This window comes from Ahaetulla prasina, chromosome 1 (assembly GCF_028640845.1).
Source record: "Ahaetulla prasina isolate Xishuangbanna chromosome 1, ASM2864084v1, whole genome shotgun sequence".
Taxonomy (NCBI): Eukaryota; Metazoa; Chordata; class Lepidosauria; order Squamata; family Colubridae; genus Ahaetulla; species Ahaetulla prasina.
The window spans coordinates 54,969,948-54,995,472 of record NC_080539.1 but is presented as its reverse complement, the minus strand read 5'-3'; the positions used below and the strand labels follow the sequence as shown (position 1 = coordinate 54,995,472).

The window sequence follows — 25,525 nt, the reverse complement described above, 5'->3', positions numbered from 1 at the left end:
TTTCTAATCTAATGACTAGTATTTAGGGCAGCTTTTTGCAGGCAAAGAAGCTTTTTGTATTTTTGTACAAGTAATCCTTGATTTACAACAGTTCATTTAGTGACCATTCAAAGTTACCAGGACACTGAAGAAAGTGACTTATGACCATTTTTCACACTTACGACCGTTGCAGCATCCCCACGATCATGAGAAGGCAGGCGAGGTGAAGCTCCCCTCGACATAAGTGACATCAAGTTGGCCACGCCCACCCAGCTACGCCCACCCAGCCACACCCACCCAGCCAGTCATTAGGGCAGAGAACCAGTTGTTAAAAAATTTGTAACCCTCCCCTGCTTTACAGCATCTTTTTCTACAAAAACATTGCTTATTTTGAGGAGTGGTAGGAGACAGATATTACATTTGTGCTGCTACATTACTCTGAAGCACCTTTTTGCCTTCAAATCCAAATATTACATAGTTTATAAGAGAGCCCTTCTGAGCCACAGGGATATAATTTGGAAGTGGTGAAAGAAGAGAAGGAGACATTTTATGAATTGTACTTTCATTCATAAAAACAGAGCTACAGCTCTAGAAAAATATATATATCATAAAAAGAATTGTTTTACAGATATAAATGAATTCCATAAAACACCTAAGAAGAATGTAGTAAAAGATCCAGGAAAGGTTGAACGTATAAAGTATAGCTATGATATGACACCTCACCTTTTTCTGGTGTCTTCTTACTACTCACTTCTCTTAAAAAACTTTTTGAGTACTTAGTCTTTTCCTTTTCACTTTTCTTTGACGTTACATTTTCTTCTTCCTTTGTCACAAGTGTCTTGTATTTCTTTCCTTTTACTTGATGAAAACGCTTTAGTTTTTCAGATCTTGAGTCTGGCAGTTCTGGTGTTTGTTCCTCAGTTTCTTCCAAACTCTTGAATGAAATACTGTGTACTTCTTTAGTGTTTTTCAAGTTACGTTCTGTTGCTTTTTGTTTTATTTTTTCAGACAATCTTTCATTAGATTGGTTTGATACAGTATGTGACTGTCTATCTGGTTCTTGATTAAGAAATTCTTCTGGCTTATAAGTACTGTAATTCTCTCTATTATTTTTTGATATATGTTTTTCTAAGTAATTAATTTTGCATTGAGCATGTTTTACATGTGTCTCCCAAATTTTTGTCTCATTAAAAAAAATGTTTGGTTCAGGAACATTTTGCTGAGAATCTACTTTGCCCTTATTAGAACAAAACTCCCTACCATCATTTGTACATTTTTTTGAAGAAGCACTTTGTCTGTGTTTTTCTTCTACACATTCTTCTTTCACAAAATTTTCTTTAATGTTATTTAGTGATGTTACTTTTTTATCTTTGTCTAATAGAGGTTTATCTTCTTGCACTGGAGTTGTGCTTTCTGTCTGAAAATTGCTGAACATGTTTGTTACCTGCTCTGTAACGGAGTCAGCTACTGTGTAGCTGACATCACCAACCACACTAGTAAAATCATCTACAGCATTACTTAATGTGTCAACCAGAGAAGACACAGAAGGAAGATTCAGATTTTGTTGCAAATGCTTGAAAAATGACATATTTCAATTCTATATTAATAAATTAATATTACAAGAAAATTACAATATTGTGAATGTCTCACTCCTGCAATTTATTTACCTTTAACCAAAGGGCAATTAACATTAGTCTTTTGATTTTATTTTCTTAAACGTAATAAACAAGAACAAATATTTTCTTTATGAAGCCAGAATCAATCCTTTTCTAGGAATCTTACAATAATATAGTAAAACGTGAACTACTTATAACCAGATATTTAAAATATTGAACAGCAGGTACTGGATTTTATTCTACACCTGCAAAGGAAAAATTTAAATATTTAAATAATATACCAAAATGAATATGTTTTGGGCTAATACGAAACAATAATCAATAACATACATCCCCTGCTTTTTTCTAGAATAAAGAATTTATAAAGCATGGCCTAACATAATTTCATTCCAGATTGCAAACATTCTAGAGGCATAGATGTGATCTAAAGAAATATAAACAAAAAAGCCTAATTTAAATTAATGGATTTATCTAATTTCTGGTTGCACTCAATGTAAATAAAAGGTAAAACCAATCCACCCTACTCATCAATTAGATGTTTTGATACACTGCAGCAACATCCAGGTCAGGGCTATGATGGTGCATTCAGTAGTCAGAAAGGCCAGTGTATCAGAAAGGAAATAATTCAATAACTAATCTTAGCTTCAGCTGAATAGTCTCTTCCACCTCTAGCTTTTTATATAGAGGAATCTCTTATATATTGGAAAATACATTTGTTTTGCTATATTAATTTTATTTAGAAGAGTTTTAGGAGAAAAGCTTCAACTAAATAAAATGAAAGGATTTCCCTAAATAAATAATTATGACCAATCACTACAGATACATTAATAAAAATATTTAGGAATTTACCAGATATGTTTTTATTTCAACCAAACTTTCATTCCATGATACATTACTGCCCTAGAAGTTTCCTATGTCTTTCAAAATCATACGTTGCAGAATTTTATACTTACGCAGTTTGTCCTGTGAATTTTTTCTGGCACTGTAATGGGAATTGAGGTCTGGGAGGCCTCCAATATTTTCAAAACACATCTTCTTGTTAATATACAGAAAAAGGATCAACAGCAGGATGATAAGTACCCCAACTGCTGATAGAAATCCAACTGCCTCAGGAGATACTAAAGGAAACAAAATCATAATCAGAGTGCAAGACTTAATTTATAATAATCAGATTATCACATCTCACCCTAAATTATATGCAAGCACATAATGCAAATAGTCCTCAACTTATGATCATACTTGAACCCACAATTTTGGACCTAAGTCATGACTACCATGTGGCCATGCTCAATTTTACAATATTTTGCAGTAGTCATTAAATGAACACCATGACTGTTAAGTGAATCTATTGATCAGGCTCCAGATTGACTCAGCCTTCCATCCTTCCGAGGTGGATAAAATGAGGACCCAGATTGTTGGGGGCAATATGCTGACTCTGTAAACGGCTTAGAGAGAGCTGTAAAGCGGTATGTAAGTACTATTGCTATTATGGGGCAGTTTTACTAAAAATCAGAAATAAATGCCAAATTTGCATGCCAGCAAAATTGGCATGCAAATAGTCTTCAATTACATTCAATGACTGTTTAAATTACAATGGTGCTGAATGAAGGAACTTACAAGCATTACTTGAAATTATGGCCATGTCAGTGCCCCTGCAGCCACATGATTGCGATCTGGGTTCTTGGCTTGTGGTTGTGCACTTACAATAGGTTGCTAAGCCCTCTGCGAAAATGTGATTAGCAATTGCAATCTTCCCTTCTGGCTTCTTCAGAAAGTCAGCTGGGAAGCCAGCAGGGAAGGTTTCAAGTTGCTTTGTTTTCACAGCACAGTGCACCAACTCCCCTCCCAACTGTGGGCTAGAAAATCCAGGGAGGATAGGGCAATTGCCATGCTGCTCCAGAAAAATGAGTCTCCTAGTATCATTTATCCAGTGCATCACACCAGGTTAGAAAAAGGAAACTCGAATCATTGTGATCCAAAGCTTCCTTTCTCTAGCCCAGCACACCAGTTCTGTGCCTGGAAGGGAGCTGCTTATTTTCTCTTTCAAAGGACAGCTCTTTTGCTCCATTTTTTTAGCAATTTTTAGTAATTTAGCAAAGCAATCACATGGACGCTTCGCTTCATGACTTCAATGACCTACAACTGTAATGGGCAGGCTCCATTACAGTACTAAGTCTAGGACTACCTATAAATTGTGATCATATGACTGCAGGACACCGGAAGAAGCCATAAATATGGGCTGGTTGCCAGTAGCTCAGCATGTGTTTATGTGACAGAAGAGGGCACCCAAATATTGGAACTTTGAATTCAGTGTCATGAAGGCTTTGGATTCTGAGTCTGACAATGACATGGAGCTAGCTCCTGAGATATCTATGGAAGATGAGCAGTTGGCGCCAGTTGAACAGCCAATTGACCAGACAGAAGGGGTGTGATTGTCCAACAAACAGAGGGAACAGCTGCTGCTGTAATGCAATGAGGAAGATGAACTGCCACCCCTTTCCAATGCAAGGGTACATAGAGCAGAGTGTAGGGAAGAGCAGTGGATGTCAGTGATGCTACTTATGAGAAAGCAGCCCCACTTCCCCAAATGAGACACATGAGGCTTCTGAGGATCTTGGAGTTAGGACTGATGTCAGAAACAATCCTCAGTTACTCCAACTCTTTGTGCCTTGCCTCGTTTTGCCTCACCTCATCCCTTTACTTTGTGCTTTTGGGAATCAACCAGTTACAACCTCTTCTATGCCATGGACTCCAGAACCATTTGACCCTTCTTATGCTGACTCCCTGGAACTTGGAATTCTTTATTTATCCAAGTTGCTAGACTGATGGGAACTTGGTTACATGCATCAGCACATGACTTTTTGTTACATTATAACTAAAAGTCTGCAATTGCCTCTTGGATGTGTGCATGTGCTTGGCCTGAGACAGGACATCTGGGTCGTAAGTAGCTTTTTCAGAGTGCATTGTAACTTAAAATGGTAGCTAACAGATTGGTCATACATTGACGACTAGCTGTAGGACTTATTGTCTAATTTTAAAACTTAAATCTGAGTTCACTACCAATCAGTGACAAATTGCTGACTTTTATTTTAGAATACCATCAATGATTTCTGTATATAAATTCTATCAACCTATCACTGAAGGCAAATTGTCTCTTCCAATGATCCCAAAGAGTAGTCAAACTTTTTGCAACACGACAGGTCTCCAAACCAATTACCTGTATTTCTGTGTTGTTGCTGCAGTTCCCAACACTGTACAGCACCAGAGAAACAGCAAGTAGCAATCTTAGGACCATCAGAACTAACAAGACAGTATGTGAAACTGTATGTGGAGCTGTTCAGGAAGGAGGGATATATATGCTAACATGCTCAAAGCAGTGGTTAGAGTGCAGTACTGCAGGCTACTTCTGCTGACTGCCAGCTGCCTGCAGTTTGGCAGTTCAAATCCCACCAGGCTCAAGGTTGACTCAGCCTTCCATCCTTTCCGAGGTGTGTAAAATGAAGACCCAAATTGTTGGGTGCAATATGCTTACTCTATCAACCGCTTAGAGAGGACTGTAAAGCAGTATATAAGTCTAAGTGCTATTGTTATTTAGTTCCTATGCAAGTAGTCCTTGCTTACCAATGGCAATTAGGACTGCATCACAAAGTGCCCTATGACCACAATGAATTACAATGGCAGTTGTAGCATTCCTGTGGTCATCATTAGCCAAGTCATTTGTGGTCACTGGGGGAAAATGTCACATGATTGCTTTTTGGAACCCCCTGCCATCTTCCCATTGTCTTTGCTTGTCAGAAGCTAACAGTCAAGGTTGCAATCACATAAACACAAGGCAGTTGCCAAGCATTCGAAACCTGATTGTGTGATTGCAGGGATGTCGCAACAGCTGCAACTACAAGGACCAGGCATAAGTCTCCTCAATCAGTGATTTCATCATTTGTTAAAAACGACTTAACTGTATAATGTCTCCAAATCTGAGAGAAAAGGTTTCTGAAGCCACAGGATTCCTGGACTATGGAAATATTTTTTTAGAAAAATTCAACATTTTTTAAAAAAATAATTTTTATGTGATAATAAATCCAAGATTTACTCAATGGCCTGCTATTGCCCATTGTATATACAGATGGTAGCAGTAGTTAAGAATTATTTGAAGCACTTAAAACTGGGGTGTCAACTTTTTGTGGACATTTGAAAAACAAAGCTGAATTTTGATTCATTTACTTAGCTACAATTAAATATAATTAACATAATTACTCTCCAAACAAAAAAAATCCTATTCTGTCATATTCCAAAATTATCAAATTTTATAATTTGATAAAAACATTTGAGATCTCTGAGAGCCCTATTCAAAACTGTTTTAGCTGTATATAGTACTGAATCCTTAAGTTATGGATCTCTGCCCTACAGACCTAGGAATGCATTTTTCCATATGACATTTTCTTTCATATTTATGTAGGAACTTTGCTTCATATTCTTTTTCTATTATTCATCCAATGACAAATTATAAATGGCAGGGCTTTTCAGCCATTATTATTTGTAATATGATTCTGCTTTTCCAACAATAGTTAAAGTGATCTAAATACATTACACAGTTTGTAACATATATTTTAAAAAACTGAAAAAATGAATACAACCATTTTTAAGTTTGTTTTAACTGGAAATCAAGTGATTTATCTTCAAAACCATTAAGAGCACAAATATGATTTCACTCCTTTCACTTTTGCTAGAAGCTTGGCTCCAGTTTAAGCATAACTCAATTATTTTTCCACTACTAACAGTTGTATTTGAATGAGGTTTGGAAGGAAGTTTAAATCTAATCCTTTTCTCATGAGAAACTGACACTCTGGGATAATCTTACCTTAAAAATGGCAGGAAAATAGCAAAAAAACTGTACTAATATTCTGGATCAGCTAACGATTAAACTATCTTTCAAAATAGTCACTATTGCAGATTGTGCTCCTATCAGTAAATACAGGAATCCTGTTCATCACAATCAGGAATTAAAGCAACATTGATATGATTATACAAATCATATTTAATGCAATCAGAATATTAATTACAAAGCTGTAATCAAGAATATTTACCTGTCCTTTGAATAAATGCCTTATCTGATGCTATTTAATGGGGTTAAGGGAATACAGGAAAGAGGATGCAACTTTAGCAACATCTAGACCAATTTAATGACAAATGTATATCTTTGGAAGTTATCTATCTTGTATCAATCTGCACACTTGGATCATCTTTAAGGAGTATAAATAACCTTTATATAGAAGATTTGACTTTATATTAATACATTTAATAAATCTATAATTCAGTTGAAAAATGGCATCAAGCAGCATTTCTATTTCTAAATAAAGAATGAGGTACACTACAGTATGTTATGTTTATACCACCTCAATACAATGATAAGTATTTACGTAAATGAAACAGAAACAGTATTAATTCATTACAAAAAGGAATATTAACTCATCAACTTAAATGCCAGCAACTGATCCCAATTATATAGATGACATCTACAGTAACATCCTAAATAATTATTCAAAATTGCGTCCTGAAAGCTATTAAAATTTTAAATGAATGATACATTTTCTAAATATTATCAATCCTTTAAACATTTTATCAAGCCTGAATAATTTGATTTAACATTGTTAATACATATAGAAATACAAAGAATGACTTACTTTAAAATTTACTAAATTTTACTATATTTATTTTTTTCTTTTGCAAATTAAAGAAACAGAAAACATGCTCCTTTACCACAAAATCAGTATTTCTTTCACACTTAAAATTTCAACTATACTATAGACTTATAAAAATTATTTAGCAAAATAAAATAGATATATCGGCAATGTTTTCTTAACTTACATAAAGTGTTGACTCACAAGTTCCAATGGCATATGGCCTTGTATATTTATCTCACTGCATGTCATTGATAGCTTAATTATTAATGATGTCAGTGAAATGTTATCTGCCTTGTGTACAAATGAAACCAATATGGGCTTTATCTGAAACCCATCATAGCCAATTAATATACTTATGCTTTAAAAGTCAATTTAATTTGAAGTTAAAAATAACTAGTGAAATCATTAAAGAAGTAATCTAGCAGTTGCCAACTGTAAAATGCAAGCACTATTCATAGCAGGAGCAAAGCTCAAATTTGGTACTTTTTTTTTTTTTGCCGTGCAATCAACAGGCTGAGGGAATCACAATTTTGGAAAGAAGTGGTGGCTACCTGTGTCTTGATATGTAAATGATTATTCTGTTATTGGGCTAGTTTCTAACTTTGATCTGGCTTCATTGAACTTTCTACTGAATTGAGGTATTAGGCTAGGTTGAAAATATGGAATGATAGGTCACAATAGGCAGTCCTGAAAGGAAAGCCTCCATAATGGGCCAAGGTTGGAATGCCAAGGACCAAACCATCATAAAGACTGGTACAGAACAGGGGTGAAATGCTCCCGGTTCAGACCGAATCGCCCGATCTGGTAGCGATGGTGGCGGGTGGTTTGGAGAACTGGTAGCAAAAATCCCTAGCCCTGCCCCCTGCCCCAGCTGAGCCACGTGATCATCAGAGGTTTTTGTGGTTTTTTTTTTAACTTTTAAAAGCATTTTTTCTTCCACTGAAAAAATGCTTTTAAAAGAAAAAAAAAAGCCTTTGATGATCGAGCGGCTCAGCTGGGATCGTCAGAACCCTTTAAAAGCTTTTTTTCATCAACCTCTTTGGCCAAAGAGGTTGTAAAAAAAAAAGCTTTTAAGAGGCTCCTCTGGCGATCCCAGCTGAGTTGCCTGATTGCCAGAACCTTTAAAAACCATGTTTTCTACAAGCTCTTTGGCCGAAGAGGTTGTTAAAAAAATCCTTTTAAGAGGTTCTGGCGATCAGGCAACTTCATCTGGGATTCAGAGGAGCCTTTTAAAAGCTTTTTTTTCTCTGGCAATCCCCGCTGAGTTGCCTGATCATCACAGGCTTTTAAAATCATTTTTTTACAACCTCTTACAACAGCCCCCACCTATGCTCACACAATCGCCCGGTCCCCACTTGCCTAATTGCTGCTTCTTTGGGCTCGTTAAGCCTTGCTTCGGCTGCTGCAATCAATTGCATCAGCTAGCAACTGAATCTGCCTGCCTGCAATCCATCTCATTGGTGAGCAACTCAATCTGCCTGCCTGCAATTGGGTAATTGGGGGCAGGGAGCTTTAAAAATAGTTAATTGGTTTTTTTTAAAGGAGATTTTTTTAGACAGCAATTTAAAATTAAGGAAGTTTTAAATTTAGCTGCTTTTATCTAAAAAATATAAATAAAATAAAATAATAAAATAAAATATTTGTGCAGCTTTCTGAGATTTGGTGTGTTTCTGTAGTGTTTCACTCTAACTACACAAACACACAAAATCTCAGAAAGCTGTATGTGGCATTTTGTGTGTGTGTGTGTGTGTGTGTGTGTGTGTGTGTGTGAGTCAGTTGTGTTCTGTTGTGTGTGTGTAAAGTGTGAAAGTTGGTTTTTGAGCTTTTTATGGCTGTGTAAGGTTCCTGCTTGTTTCAGGGGCCATTTTGGGTGAAGTACAGCTGCTTTTACATTGTGTGTGAGTCAGTTGTGTTGTGTTGTGTTGTATGTGTGTAAAGTGTGAAAGTTAGTTTTTGGTACCTCTTATTGTTTTGTGTACTTTATTATTTTTATTATTTATTGTTATTGGCCATGCCCACCCAATCACCTGACCACCAAGCCACACCCACAGAACCGGTAGGGAAAATTTTTAGATTTCACTCCTGGTACAGAAGCAAAATGTCACTATTTCTCTGGACATAATGTAAGCACTATTATCTCTTCCATCACCTGCAACTAAAGAAGCCCTTATTAACAAAGTGGTAGCACACCCATCCATAGATAACAGGGTTCTCACAATGTTAAGAAAATAGCATTAGCCCAAAATCCATTTCTCACTGGTCATGATGAGAATTGAGGTGCTAAATATTAATGAACCAGTGCAGAGATTTCAGGATATAAGATGAGATATTCTTTTCTTGTCCCTCTGGATCTATAATCTCTCAACTCTGGCAATATACATAGATAATAATGATAAGGACAGCATAATTAAAAACTAAGCAAAATAAAACCAAAAAAGTATCAAATTCGAATATACAAAAATGCAAATTACTGACATTAAAACGAAGACAGTTCTAATATACATACATACATACATACATACATACATACATACATACATAAAGTAAATATCAAGTGATATATAATAGCATTCACTACCCTTTATTTATGCTACAGCAATTATGAAAATAGTCAAAGAGATTCCCAATGTGTCTTATTTAAAAATCTAAAGTGCATTTGTATTGAGAAAAGGCATGTTTTTTTACAGGAAAAGTGTTTTATATATTTCAGGAATCAGCCATTAGATGGCATTAGAAGTCAACTAGTGATTCAAAGGGCTTCAACTTAACACTTTAAAATGTTTTTCTTTTCCAGTTCCTCTAAATTACTGGAACATTCCTCATAATATTGGGCAAAATCAAGTTAAAATTAATAAATATTCTTTTGGGAAAGGAAAGATTTATTTATTTGCTTAGATCCCACTAAGCAATCAAGAAGTTAATATAAGCAATCAACAAATTAATATAGTTATTGCGTACTTTTACTTATATATATGTTTTTCTTTTATGATGTGTTGTTGATTTATGTTGATGTTTACTTATACTGTTGTGACAAAATAAAATTTAAAAAAACGTCTTGATGTTGCAGGATCCAATCTGGGTCGGTCACCAGGACCAGAAGTTTTGACTTCCAAGCTTTTCGACTCACACTGGAGACCATCGTCAGGGAACTTCTCTTTAGCTAGTCCAAAAGCTCAGAAGTCAAAACCTTTGGTCCCAATGACCGACCCAGATTGGATCCTGCAACATTATCCTGGGCCACATATATTTACCTTCATTTGTAAGTCTTGATGTTTGCTATCCTACATAAATTTATCTGGAAGTATATTCCCCAAAATTCAATGGTATTTACTCTGATTAGATTTATTAGTTTGCAGTGTTTAATTTTGAAGGGATTATGACTATATAAACCTGCATTATAAACCTAAATAATAATACAATTGAACATTACTTATTATCCTTGGCACTCAACACTAATCCACACAGGTCTCTTACTATATTAATATTTAGCTTCTGCTAAATACTTCTAAATTTAAAATACTTCTAAATCTAAATACTTCTAAATTCTAAATACTTCTGCTAAATACTTCTGCTTCAAAGTAACAATTTTTATTAAAAAAGAAAAATATCATTAGGAATCAACAAACTAATACATAATAATATAAACTTAAATTTCATTTATATAACATACAGCATTAACACCAATGCTTATCAAGGTGTTCAAAATAAATATAAAATTATGTAATGCAATGAAATGAAATGTTGGAAAGAAATAATTATTGCTACTTAATCAAAGAACTCTAAGTAATAGTTACATCTGTATTAAACCATATTAAAATATGTTTAAACATTTTAGATTATATACAACCCTACTAACAATACAATACAGTTTATATATTACAAAACACTGAAGGGTGGGAGAGGTTCTATATAGTTGATCCCTACGCTACTGAAGGAATGTCTGTTCCTAAGAAACATATGGAATGATTGAAAATCATAATTATTGAAATAGTAATAGAACTTGATCCACAAGTAACGTGATGTAAAAAATAACACCACCATATTTTCCACTGATTTTATAAAGTCCCATCCAGGCTGTTGAGTTTTTTCCAGTGCTGAGATTTTTGACAGTAGATTTGTGAAACTGTAATATTCAATACCTTCCAACATTTTACTCTGGAATATTTGGGAAGCAGTACAAATGTGTCTGTATACTAGTAGAACAACATTTTTCAATAAAACAGAATTATTCTTGTCCTCTTGAACTTTCTGAATAGATTTGAATTGGCAAAGGATAAGAGAAAAAGAGAAAATCCTGTTCTACAAGTAGAAATCTAACCAAGTAATTTTGGAATGTATCCATATTTAAAAAACTACCTACTATTTAATAATCAGGTACAGGTATAGTGTCTAACTTTAACCCATAACTAATTTCAAAAGAAATATTCAGATTTAGCTAAGAAATATTAACTATATTTCTTATATAGCCCATAAACTCCACTGTACAAATTAATGACTTTGCTGGGGGAGGGATCTTTAAAGATATTACCTATATCAAAGGTGCTTGTCATGTTCTCTACCATCGTTCATACTCTCATGTGCTTTATTTATAATCAGCAAAAATTCTACAAAGTAGATGAAAAGGGGGAGGAAAAATAAATTATTTCTTTGCTTCCAGTTCATACATTTTAATGATTATGTCCACAAACAATCCCCTTATGTATTATGAACTTTGATTCTATTGGCAAGGTATGATTACTTCAAAAAATCCATAATAAACGTGCTTATTTTAGCATATGATACCGTAGTGGAATAGGGATGTGATGGCTCAGCAGTTAAAGATGCTGAACTTGTCAGCGGGAAAGTGAAACCTCGGGTTTGAGACCCAAGCACTGCACAATGGGGTGAGTTCCCATTCCTTGCTCCAGATCCTGCCCACGTAGCAGTTTGAAAGCATGCAAATGTGAGTAGATAAATAGATACCACTTTGGTGGGAAGGTAACAGCATTCCATCTGCCTTGGTATATGGTCATGCTGGCCACATGGCCATAGAAATGTTTTCAGATAACCCTAAAGTAATTCCAATGTTATGTCCTTGACAAATCAAATCTATCCTCTTTCTAATGTTAATGAATGTGAAGGACCAACAAAACATACAATGTTACTAGTATTGTAAAATAGGCCTAGTAATCTTATGTTTGTTTTCCCTAAGTTAAAAACTCAAACTTTAGACTAAAGATAAAATATAACTATGGACTAGGGTTGAATAACTATGGTCTGACTGATTATATTTTCTACTGTTAAATGTACCAAAATTTATGGTAGTTTATTATTTACCACTAAACCATTTATTGTACAAATAATTAAACAACAATAAACAATAAAATCTAAACATTAAGAGATAAAATGCTAACAATTATAGTAGCATCAACAAGGATGACAAAGTTAGTCACCGTATGCTCTTGCATAAAATCTGAATGACAGTATGGAAGAGTTGACAGTGTGCATTAATCAACAGCCAGGAACAGAAAGGAATTTATTTCTTATCTTCTTTGTTGCAAATTTATCAGACAACTTTATACATGATACCCTTATTTTATTTATGTATTACTTAAATTTGTTATAACCGTCCAAAGTATGACATAGAATCCATTATACTGAAAAACCTGGGATTTATTAACATATTTTGAATATATTTCTACTTATTTTCATTTATATTTGAAAGGGGAAGTATAACTTCAACCAAAGCTAGATTTATACTATACCACATGATCTAGATCCACACCACTATATGATCAATTCTATTAATCAAACAAACCTTAATGGGGCTTGTATTTTTGAAACTGATATGGCAGTTAAGATTAGAAGGAACAGATTGATATGGTGGTTAAGATTAGAAGAAAAAGAGCGAAGAATGCCACTGAACAAACTAGTTTGTCTTTTCCTGTAAAATATTTTAATAAAAAAATTTAATTTATCAAACTCAAAATGTATACTATTTTTTCCTCTAGAGAACAGCACACATTGAGAAAGAGAGCTCTGCTGTTATATAAGTGATCAATAAATTTTCAACATCAAGAACTATAAATAAATATTGTGGAATATGATAGGAAAGTAAGATGGAAAGTAGATGTTGAAAGAGCAGAGGATAGAAAACACTTTTTTCTTTAAATTCTTCTATTTTACTTAACTTTAAATTAATGAGGTTTAATTTTTCTTAACCATCTAAAATCATTTAAAATTATATTCCACTGATGAAGAAGCTATGAACCTCATTCAAAAACTGGAGGCGAGGGCGACATAGATCAACCTTGGGATAAATTGTCTATCTAGCATTTGGTTAGATTGAAAGTGGTTGCATTCAGTGACATTCAACACACCAACTTTTTATACTCTCTAGTCTACATTGGCTATAGTTCATTATGTTGAAATTTTCCACAAAATTTTAAAAATTTATTTTAGGAATATTTCAATAGTAATTTCAATTGTTTTAATTTTATTATTGATTTAGTGTTTTAAGGGTCTTATTTTATATTTGGGGATGTTTTGCGAAAAGAAGTCCCAATTTGACCACTAATTGACCACTTTACTGACTTTAGAAGGGCCTTTGGTCAACCATGCCTTGCAGTTTGGCGATGAGTACCCCTCCTTATTACAGAGATGACTCTTGGTGGGACTCTTTGGCTGATGTTTCTAGTTGCTTTTTAGTCAGTGAAAAGCTACCTTCCCAAGAGGGTTTCCCTTCCTACTTCTTGCATATCCAGAAACATTAACATGGTAAGCTAATAAATGGTAGCATTTTTAACAGTCTGCTTAATACGCCTTATTAAGCACCATTTTACAACCACCCATCACTTCGGATACGAAGCAGCAATTTGATATTGACATTTCGTAGATGTGGTCTGATGAGGATCTTATTTCTCTAGTATATTAGTACAAATGCCTTCCAAGCATTAGGCCCCCACAGGGAAGAAATAATAAATTTCATCACCATTGCCTCAATAACAACCGCACTTCACATAATTAGCAAACACATTATTAAAAAACCGGATATTAATAAACTGTCACCATACGAGTGTGGATTTGACCCACTAGGCAATGCCCGAACCCCAATCTCAATTCAATTCTTCCTAGTGGCCATTCTATTTATCCTGTTTGACCTAGAAATCGTACTTCTTCCAATCCCATGAAGCGCTAATACAAACCCACCACATAACACTATCACCTTAATCACAATGCTACTGACCATCCTAACCCTGGGCCTTCTATATGAATGACTTCAAGGCGGATTAGAATGAACTGAATACTGCGGTAGTCTAATAGACATTTGATTTCGACCCAAAAGAACTTACCATATAAGCCACAGTAATGGAACTAACTAAAACTGTGCTCTACACAGCATTTATAATCACTATTATAAGCATATCGACACAACACAAGCACCTTATACTAGCCCTAATGTGTGTAGAAACAATAATATTGATTGTATTCACAATACTAGTAATATTCACCTCGACCTCACTAACGCTGTCACAAACCCCAATACCAATTATATTACTAACAATTTCAGTATGTGGAGCATCTATTGGCCTAAGCCTAGTAGTTGCAATCACACGAACCCATGGCAGCGACTTCCTAAAAAACCTAAACTTATTATAATGCTTAAAATAATTTTAATAACTATAATACTAATCCCAACTATCACTATCATAAAACCAAAAATGCTTTACCAAACAACAACCTCATACACATTTATATTAGCTATATTAAGCATGACTTTATTAGAACCTAACTCAAACACATACACACACCTTGACTCAATCTCGGCCCCTCTAATAACGCTGTCATACTGACTACTACCACTGATAGTAATTGCCAGCCAACACACTATATCCAAAGAACCGATACAACGACAACGAGTATTCTTGATTACACTAACACTACTACAACTATCAATCACAATAACATTTACAGCCTACAATTTAACACTAATATACATCATATTTGAATCAACCCTAATCCCAACACTAATCCTGATCACCCGGTGAGGACAACAAACAGAACGACTAACTGCCGGCACTTACTTTATATTATACACTCTAACCACATCAATACCACTGTTAATAATAATTCTATTTCTAAATAACATATCAAACACCCCAACACTTTTCACACAACTAACACAACCAATTAACCCATGAACAGAAATTATACTATGAATCGCCTGCCTTGGGGCCTTTCTAGCAAAAATACCCATCTATGGGCTCCACCTATGACTCCCCAAAGCCCACGTAGAAGCGCCAATCGCCGGATCCATAGTATTAGCTGCCATTTTACTAAAACTAGGGGGCTACGGTATAATCCGAATAATACAAACACTCCCAACAACAAAAACAGACTTATTCCTACCATTTATTGTTCTATCGCTATGAGGAGCAACACTAGCCAGCCTGACATGCCTACAACAAACTGATCTAAAATCACTAATTGCATATTCATCAATTAGCCATATAGGTTTAGTAATCGCAGCAATCATAATCCAAACACAATGAAGCCTAGCCGGAGCTATATACCTTATAATCGCCCACGGGTTCACCTCATCAGCACTATTTTGCCTAGCCAACACTACCTATGAACGAAATAATACCCGAATTATGCTACTAACACAAGGACTCCACAATATTTTACCAATAGCTACCACTTGGTGACTGCTAGTTAACCTAATAAATATCTCTATTCCGCCAAGCATAAACTTCACAGGAGAATTACTAATCACATCATCACTATTCAATTGATGTCCAACAACAATAATTATTCTTGGGGTATCAATACTAATTACAGCATCATACACACTACATATATTCCTATCAACACAAACAGGAACACCCACATCTAACACCCCAACATACCCAACACATTCACGAGAACACCTACTAATAGCACTACACACAATCCCACTAATACTAATCTCACTAAAACCAGAATTAATTTACTAGTGTGTGTAATTTAAACAAAATATCAAGCTGTGACCTCGATAATAGGAACAACCCTCACACACCGAGGGAGTAACAAGAACTGCTAACTCTTTAATCTGGAACTAACAACCAGCCCCCTCTACCAAAGGATAGTAGCATTCCACTGGTCTTAGGCACCAAAATCCTTGGTGCAAATCCAAGTGGTAGAAATGAACCTAATAACCCCAACAATCAATTTAACAATCTTCTTATCCCTAGTTATAGCCATCATAAAACCACAAAATACCAAATACACACTAATACTAATATTCATGATTAGCCTAGCCCCAATCAACCAAGTAATAAACAACAATGAAATTACACTAACGCTTACACCAGCCATTCACATAACAACAGAAAACATTAACATTTCAATAACACTAGACAATTTATCACTACTATTCATACCAATCGCCCTATTTATCACATGGTCAATCACAGAATTCTCATCCTGATATATATACAATGACCCATATAAAAATAAATTCATTAAATACCTTCTAATGTTTCTAATTGCAATACTGATAATTATCACGGCAAACAACATATATCAACTCTTCATCGGGTGGGAGGGTGTTGGAATTATATCTTTCCTACTAATTGGATGATGACATGGACGTCAAGACGCAAAAACAGCAGCCCTACAAGCAATCATCTACAACCGTATCGGAGATGTCGGGCTCATTATAGCCACATCATGACTAATAACCACATCCTCAATCAACATACAAGAACTCATAATACAACATGAAACTATAAGTACACTACCTATAATTGGACTATTAACAGCAGCGGCAGGAAAATCAGCACAGTTTGGACTCCACCATTGATTACCTTCAGCCATAGAAGGCCCCACCCCAGTATCAGCTCTACTCCACTCAAGCACAATAGTTGTAGCAGGGGTTTTCCTATTAATCCGACTACACCCAGTATTACAAAATAATAAAACAATAATAACACTATGCCTAATCCTTGGCGCAACAACAACAGTATTCGCCGCAGCAGCAGCAACAACCCACATAGATATTAAAAAAATCATCGCCTTATCAACCACAAGCCAACTAGGACTTATAATAACCATAGTTGGACTAAACCAACCCACCTTAGCCTTCCTGCACATAATTACCCACTCCTTCTTCAAAGCCTTACTGTTCTTATGCTCTGGGTCTTTTATCCACAACCTAAATAACGAACAAGATATTCGATCAATAGGCGGCCTTATAAAAAATATACCAATAACCTCATCATTTATGACTATTGCTACCCTATCCCTGATAGGGACACCATTTCTATCCGGATTCTATTCAAAAGATACCATTATCGAAACAATACTTAATTCCCACACAAACTCATGAGCTATTACAATCACACTAATCGCTACCGTATTATCCGCTTCTTACAGCACACAAATCATCATTGCTACACTAACTAAATACCCACGAACCAACCACAGCACGCACAAAGAAACAAAAAAGATTATTAATCCATTAATCCGGCTAACACTTATATCAATCATAGCAGGAACCATAATAAAAATCTCAACCCTACAAAACACAACAACAATTACTATACCAAAAATAATCAAGCTATCAGCACTAACAGCTACACTACTTGGAATCATTCTATCTAAAGACCTCTCCATAACCACACAACACCTCAAACCAAAAAAATTAATAATTTACAACCTAATATTAAACCAACTAGCATTCTTTAACATCCCCCACCGAGCTATCACAATATTTACATTAAAAACTAGCCAACAAAACTCAACAGAACTTATAGACCTTTGAACATTAGAAATCTGAGGACCAAAAGGACTATCAAACGTACTCACCCATATAATCCACGTATCGACCCAACAAAAAAACATAATTAAAAACTATATAATAACCTTCACAATCACACTAGCAATCTCACTATTACTACTAAAAAGGCCGAAACCCGCCAAGACGAGATCAACCTAAAATAACTAAAATAGAAAACAGAACAATTAATAACCCCCAAGAACACACAATCAAACCAGCCCCACCATTAAAATAAAACACACTGTTTCCATTAACCTCCAAGCACACTATATCCTCCCAATCAACATAACACAACAAACCACCAACCCCATCATACATTATCAGTAAAACAACAATTAAAACAACAGCAAAAGCCACAAAATACTTAAACCCACCAACAAAAATATCACTGCTATCCTTCTCTACACTAACACAATACCCAAAAACTACCACCAACCCACCCAAATAAACAATATATATCACCAAAGCTGCAAACGTACGCCCCAAAACAACCATAAATACACAACAAAAAAAAGAAACCCCCATAAGAGCAACTACCCCTTGATACGGGGAGAAGGCCGAACCCAAAACAACAACCCCAATAACCACAAATACCAAAATTAAACCAATAATATAATTAATAACTAACATAATTCTTGCTCGAAAGAGACCTGCGGCCTGAAAAACCACCGTTGTAAATCAACTACAAAAATATGCCCAACCAACATATACTTACTACATTCAACCTGCTACCAGTAGGGCTAAACATCTCAACCTGATGGAATTTTGGTTCCATACTACTAACCTGCTCTATCCTACAAATCGCAACGGGTTTCTTCCTAGCAATACACTACACCGCCAACATCAACCTAGCCTTCTCATCAATTATCCATATCACACGGGATGTCCCATACGGATGAATCATACAAAACCTACACGCAATCGGCGCATCAATATTCTTCATTTGTATCTACATTCACATCGCACGAGGATTATACTATGGCTCATACCTAAATAAAAACGTATGATTATCAGGAACAGCACTACTAATCACCCTAATAGCAACAGCCTTCTTTGGATACGTACTACCATGGGGACAAATATCATTCTGAGCGGCAACAGTAATCACAAACTTACTAACCGCTGTACCCTATGTGGGAACCACATTGACTACCTGACTGTGGGGCGGATTTTCAATTAACGACCCCACCCTAACACGATTCTTTGCCATACACTTCATACTCCCATTCTTAATCATCTCTATATCCTCAATCCACATCATACTCCTACACAAAGAGGGTTCAAGCAACCCACTAGGGACCAACTCAGACATCGACAAAATCCCATTCCACCCATACCACTCGTACAAAGACACCCTAATACTAACTATTATAATCACTCTGATCTTCATAATTATATCGTTCACCCCAAATATCTTCAATGACCCAGAAAACTTTTCAAAAGCTAACCCAATAGTCACACCACAACACATTAAGCCAGAATGGTACTTCCTATTTGCCTACGGAATTCTACGATCAATTCCCAACAAGCTTGGAGGGACCATAGCCCTAGTTATATCCGTAATAATCCTAATAACAATACCATTCACTCACACATCCCACCTACGATCAATAACATTCCGACCTATAGCTCAACTAATATTCTGAACTATAGTTGCAACATTTATCACCATCACATGAGCAGCAACTAAACCAGTAGAGCCGCCTTTTATTATAATTGGACAAACAACCTCTATTTTATACTTCTTATTTTTTATTATGAACCCTATCCTGGGCTGATCAGAGAATAAAATATCAATAAATACATGTTCTAGTAGCTTAACTAAAAGCATTGTTTTTGTAAACCAAAGCCGGGTTAAACCCCCTAGAACATCAAAGAGAGAACTTCTATCACTAGCCCCCAAAACCAGCATTTTTAATTAAACTACTCTTTGAACATAAAACTCCCGCCACCCAAAAAATAAGCTCTCCTAGGACCCCCCCCTACCCCCCCCAACAATTTAAACCCGGATTCCAACTATAAATTCGCTCAAAAATTCCGCCTATATGTACCCCTACATATTTATCTTTATTTGCTATGTATAATCATACATTAATGATATGCCTCACGCCTAATAAACCAGAATTATCCTTTAAATATTTGTATATAAAATTGGGTCACTACCATCAAATTTATTACCGCATCCCTCGTACGTTCCATATTAAGTAGATTATACTTTATTAATAATCATGACTATCCTGTTCCAAGTGGTGTCCCATGATTTAGTCCTGCCCGTGAAACCCCCTATCCTTCCACTGAAAGCATGGCAGTCCCGCTTCTCACGTCCATATATTGTAACCCCTCCCAGCTATGCTCTTTCCAAGACCGCTGGTTACACCTTCAAGTTCATCTCAATGGCCCGGAACCATCCCTCCCTACTAGCTTTTTCCAAGGCCTTTGGTCGCACCCGTTATATTGGTACATCCACCCTCATGTTCTTATCAGCTATGCCCGTTCCACCCCTGGTAGCTCTTTTTATCTCTACCTTTCACCTGGCACCCATATATGCTCGTTACCGTCTCCCCGACCGGGGTAATACCATCTAGTCCGGGTGGAGCCCTATTCTTGGCTTTACATATTCCCTAAGCGGGTATTATTCTTTCATGCTTGTTAGACATATTTTTTTAACCTCCGACAAATTCCATTAATTCGTTATTATAAATTTTCCGCAGTAAGCACTTTTTAAACACCCCTATTTTTAAAAATACGGGTAAAATAATGCGACAAACCTATAATAAATTTTTAAACCCAAAATTTTATACGAATTATCCTTGCATATCAACTCCTCCACTTTCACCGCACTCACACAAAAAGTTATTATAAAAATTACAGTCACAATAAAACCCGCCCCGTAATTTAACTTTTTTTTCTCAAAACAAATTTCAAATGCCAAAAATGCCCCCCTAAAAAAGTAGTAAAATTACCAACACTTTTTTAAATCACCCGAATTTTTATATTAATGTTATCATAGCTTACAGTAAAGCATAGCACTGAAAATGCTAAGACGGCACCACCTGATTACACAAGGTCTTGGTCTTAAACCTAGTACTACTTTAACCCATTATTATACATGCAAGACTCGTCACAACGGTGAGACAGCCCACTAAATCAGTATACGGAGCAGGTATCAGGTAATTACCAACAACACCAAGCAAACAAGCCACACCCCCACGGACCAGCAGCAGTAGTTAATATTAGGCCATAAGCGAAAGCTTGACCTAGAGATGGGATTTCAGGGCCGGTTAATCTCGTGCCAGCAACCGCGGTTATACGACAGACCCAAAATAATACTAACGGCGTAAAGAACGACCAGACATATGATTTACCCGCTTAGGGACGAAGACAAATCTGGGCTGTAAAAAGCCATAAGACGCATTAACCACACCCTAACAATAAAACAACTTCAACTCGTGAAAGCCGGGGTACAAACTAAGATTAGATACCTTACTATGCCCAGCAGTAACACAACAATTAAATAACGCATTGTTCGCCAAATAACTACGAGTAAAAACTTAAAATTTAAAAGACTTGACGGTATCTCACAACAACCTAGAGGAGCCTGTCTAATAACCGATACCCCACGATAAACCTAACCCAGGCTGGCCCAACAGTCTATATACCGCCGTCGCCAGCCCACCTTGTGAAAGTAACAGAGTGGGCCTAAAAGCCACAACACTAACACGACAGGTCGAGGTGTAACTTATGCCTGGGTAAAAGATGGGCTACATTTTCTACCACAGAATAAACGAATAGACTTTGAAACAAGAAACTGAAGGCGGATTTAGAAGTAAGCTGAGAACAAATATACTCAACCGAAATCAATGCAATGAGATGCGTACACACCGCCCGTCATCCCTGACAACCAATAAACCACAAAATATTAAAACAAATAACACTAAACAGGGCAAGTCGTAACATGGTAAGCGTACTGGAAGGTGCGCTTAGAAACAAAAAGTAGCTTAAACAAAGCACTCGACCTACACTCGAGAGATATTCAACAATCTTTTTGAGCCGGGAAAAGACAACACAAACATACATATATAAATAAACAAATCATTTGATAAACCAAGTAGATGTGATCGAACAGTAACCATTAACCAAGTACCGTAAGGGAATAAACTACAAGCACAAAACAGCAAAGACTAAACCTTGTACCTTTCGCATCATGGTTTAGCCAGTAACCAAAGACAAGAAGAATCACAGTCCACACCCCGAAACCAAATGAGCTACTTTAGAGCAGCCTACTGGGCACACCCTTCTCTGTGGCAAAAGAGTGGGAAGACTTAAAAGTAGAAGTGAAACGCTTAACGAATTTGGAGATAGCTGGTTACCAAAAAAAGAATATAAGTCCTTCCTCATACAGAATAATACCACATAATCAAATGAGGACATCAATAAGGGTACAGCTTTATTGAAACAGGATACAACCTGAATTTGAGAGGAAATACCGCACAAATTAACCCGTAGGCCTTTAAGCAGCCACCAAACAAAATATCGTTAAAGAATTTACTAACAAATCCCAATACCAATAAAAAACTCCAAACCAACTAATGGTAGACCCATTTAAATGGGTATTATTATGCTAAAACTAATAATAAGACAACCCCTCTAACTACGCACCTGTCCACTAGACCGGATAATCCACTAGCCATTAACAGACCATAAAAGGAAAAGACAACGCAATTCACAAACAAACACCCACTGTGACACCAACACAGGAGCGTTAAAAAGAAAGATATAATACTATAAAAGGAACTCGGCAACCAAAAGCCCCAACTGTTTAACAAAAACATAACCTTTAGCCAAACAAATATTAAAGGCAACGCCTGCCCAGTGAACAATTAAACGGCCGCGGTACACTAACCGTGCAAAGGTAGCATAATAATTTGTCTACTAATTATAGACCTGCATGAAAGGCAAAATGAGGGCTTGACTGTCTCTTATAGTAAATCAATTAAACTGATCTCCTAGTAAAAAAGCTAGAATTACCACATAAGACCAGAAGACCCTGTGAAGCTTAAACTAAACTATTAAACCAAATAATAACTACTTTAGGTTGGGGCGACCTTGGAAAAAGAATAACTTCCAAAAGTCTAACGACACAAACAGGCCGACAAGCCAATCAAACGACCCAGCAACGCTGAAAATTGAACCAAGTTACTCCAGGGATAACAGCGCAATCTTCTTCAAGAGCCCATATCAAAAAGAAGGTTTACGACCTCGATGTTGGATCAGGACATCCTAATGGTGCAGAAGCTATTAAGGGTTCGTTTGTTCAACGATTAATGTCCTACGTGATCTGAGTTCAGACCGGAGCAATCCAGGTCGGTTTCTATCTATGAACACGCTGCATCCAGTACGAAAGGACCGATATAGCAAAGCCAATACTAAAAGCACGCTTTAAAATAACACAATCACCACTTCAAACCAAGAAAAGGTTAATTAAGGAAGCCCTTAATAATTACCACTATCTTACTAAACATTATCAACCCACTATTATACATCCTATCTATCCTAATAGCAGTAGCATTCCTAACCCTACTAGAACGAAAATTACTCGGTTACATACAACACCGAAAAGGCCCAAACCTGGTAGGCCCTATGGGGCTACTACAACCAATCGCAGATGGACTAAAACTAATTACAAAAGAAGCAACAAAACCAACTATATCCTCCCCCATCCTATTCACCATTTCACCAATTATAGCTCTAACACTATCACTTACATCATGATCACCCATTCCAATACCTTCAATATTAACTAACATAAACCTGGGCTTATTATTCATTATAGCTATATCGGGGATATTCACATACTCTATCCTATGGTCAGGGTGGTCCTCTAACTCAAAATACCCATTAATTGGAGCACTACGGGCCGTAGCCCAAATTATCTCATACGAAGTTACCCTAGGATTAATCATCATCTCAATAGCTACACTATCTGGGGGTTATTCAATAACAATATTTACAGAAACACAAGAACACCTATGGCTCCTCCTACCAACATGACCATTAGCTATAATATGGTTCACCTCAACACTAGCAGAAACCAACCGATCCCCATTTGACCTTACAGAAGGCGAATCTGAGCTAGTATCGGGATTTAACGTAGAATTCTCAGCAGGACCATTCGCACTACTATTCCTAGCAGAGTACACTAACATCCTATTAATAAACACCCTATCAGCCATCATATTCATTAACCCTGGAACAACATCCCCACAACTCTTCACCATTAATCTAATAATAAAAACCCTGATACTAACCACAATATTCCTGTGGACCCGAGCCTCCTACCCACGATTCCGGTACGACCAGTTAATACACCTTCTATGAAAACAATACCTCCCTCTCACCTTAACAATATGCCTCCTTAACACCTGTTTATCCACAGCATTCTGTGGAACACCCCCACAATGGTGACGTGCCCGAGCAGGGACTACATTGATAGAGTAGACACGGAACATAAAACTCCCGCCACCCAAAAAATAAGCTCTCCTAGGACCCCCCCCTACCCCCCCCAACAATTTAAACCCGGATTCCAACTATAAATTCGCTCAAAAATTCCGCCTATATGTACCCCTACATATTTATCTTTATTTGCTATGTATAATCATACATTAATGATATGCCTCACGCCTAATAAACCAGAATTATCCTTTAAATATTTGTATATAAAATTGGGTCACTACCATCAAATTTATTACCGCATCCCTCGTACGTTCCATATTAAGTAGATTATACTTTATTAATAATCATGACTATCCTGTTCCAAGTGGTGTCCCATGATTTAGTCCTGCCCGTGAAACCCCCTATCCTTCCACTGAAAGCATGGCAGTCCCGCTTCTCACGTCCATATATTGTAACCCCTCCCAGCTATGCTCTTTCCAAGACCGCTGGTTACACCTTCAAGTTCATCTCAATGGCCCGGAACCATCCCTCCCTACTAGCTTTTTCCAAGGCCTTTGGTCGCACCCGTTATATTGGTACATCCACCCTCATGTTCTTATCAGCTATGCCCGTTCCACCCCTGGTAGCTCTTTTTATCTCTACCTTTCACCTGGCACCCATATATGCTCGTTACCGTCTCCCCGACCGGGGTAATACCATCTAGTCCGGGTGGAGCCCTATTCTTGGCTTTACATATTCCCTAAGCGGGTATTATTCTTTCATGCTTGTTAGACATATTTTTTTAACCTCCGACAAATTCCATTAATTCGTTATTATAAATTTTCCGCAGTAAGCACTTTTTAAACACCCCTATTTTTAAAAATACGGGTAAAATAATGCGACAAACCTATAATAAATTTTTAAACCCAAAATTTTATACGAATTATCCTTGCATATCAACTCCTCCACTTTCACCGCACTCACACAAAAAGTTATTATAAAAATTACAGTCACAATAA

At 36.3% G+C, this 25,525-nt stretch overlaps 3 protein-coding genes and 1 pseudogene across 8 annotated transcripts in view; 3 read left to right on the top strand and 1 right to left on the bottom strand.

Moving 5' to 3' along the window:
- SYT14 (synaptotagmin 14) overlaps nt 1-25,525 on the bottom strand; it is a 111,804-nt gene that overhangs the window by 72,054 nt on the left and 14,225 nt on the right. For 2 of the 6 annotated variants that reach the window (XM_058165292.1, XM_058165293.1), the window contains exons 3-4: nt 2,549-2,713; nt 703-1,840 (exon numbers count right to left, since the gene is read on the bottom strand). In XM_058165292.1, the coding sequence (XP_058021275.1) occupies nt 703-1,567 (865 nt within the window). In that variant the 5' untranslated portion in view covers nt 1,568-1,840; nt 2,549-2,713. Of the gene's footprint in view, nt 1-702; nt 1,841-2,548; nt 2,714-6,679; nt 7,035-11,804; nt 11,881-25,525 lie in introns of those variants that run through there. The other 4 variants (XM_058165295.1, XM_058165296.1, XM_058165297.1 and 1 more) reach the window with 3 other exon arrangements.
- Nucleotides 15,535-16,250, top strand: LOC131189255 (NADH-ubiquinone oxidoreductase chain 4-like; annotated as a pseudogene).
- Nucleotides 16,394-18,767, top strand: LOC131189253 (NADH-ubiquinone oxidoreductase chain 5-like). Its single transcript, XM_058165299.1, is given in 1 exon segment — nt 16,394-18,767. A coding segment is annotated over 1 exon segment (1,794 nt). The 5' UTR covers nt 16,394-16,439; the 3' UTR covers nt 18,234-18,767.
- Nucleotides 18,752-24,534, top strand: LOC131189254 (cytochrome b-like). The gene is given in 1 exon segment (XM_058165300.1): nt 18,752-24,534. A coding segment is annotated over 1 exon segment (987 nt). The 5' UTR covers nt 18,752-18,766; the 3' UTR covers nt 19,754-24,534.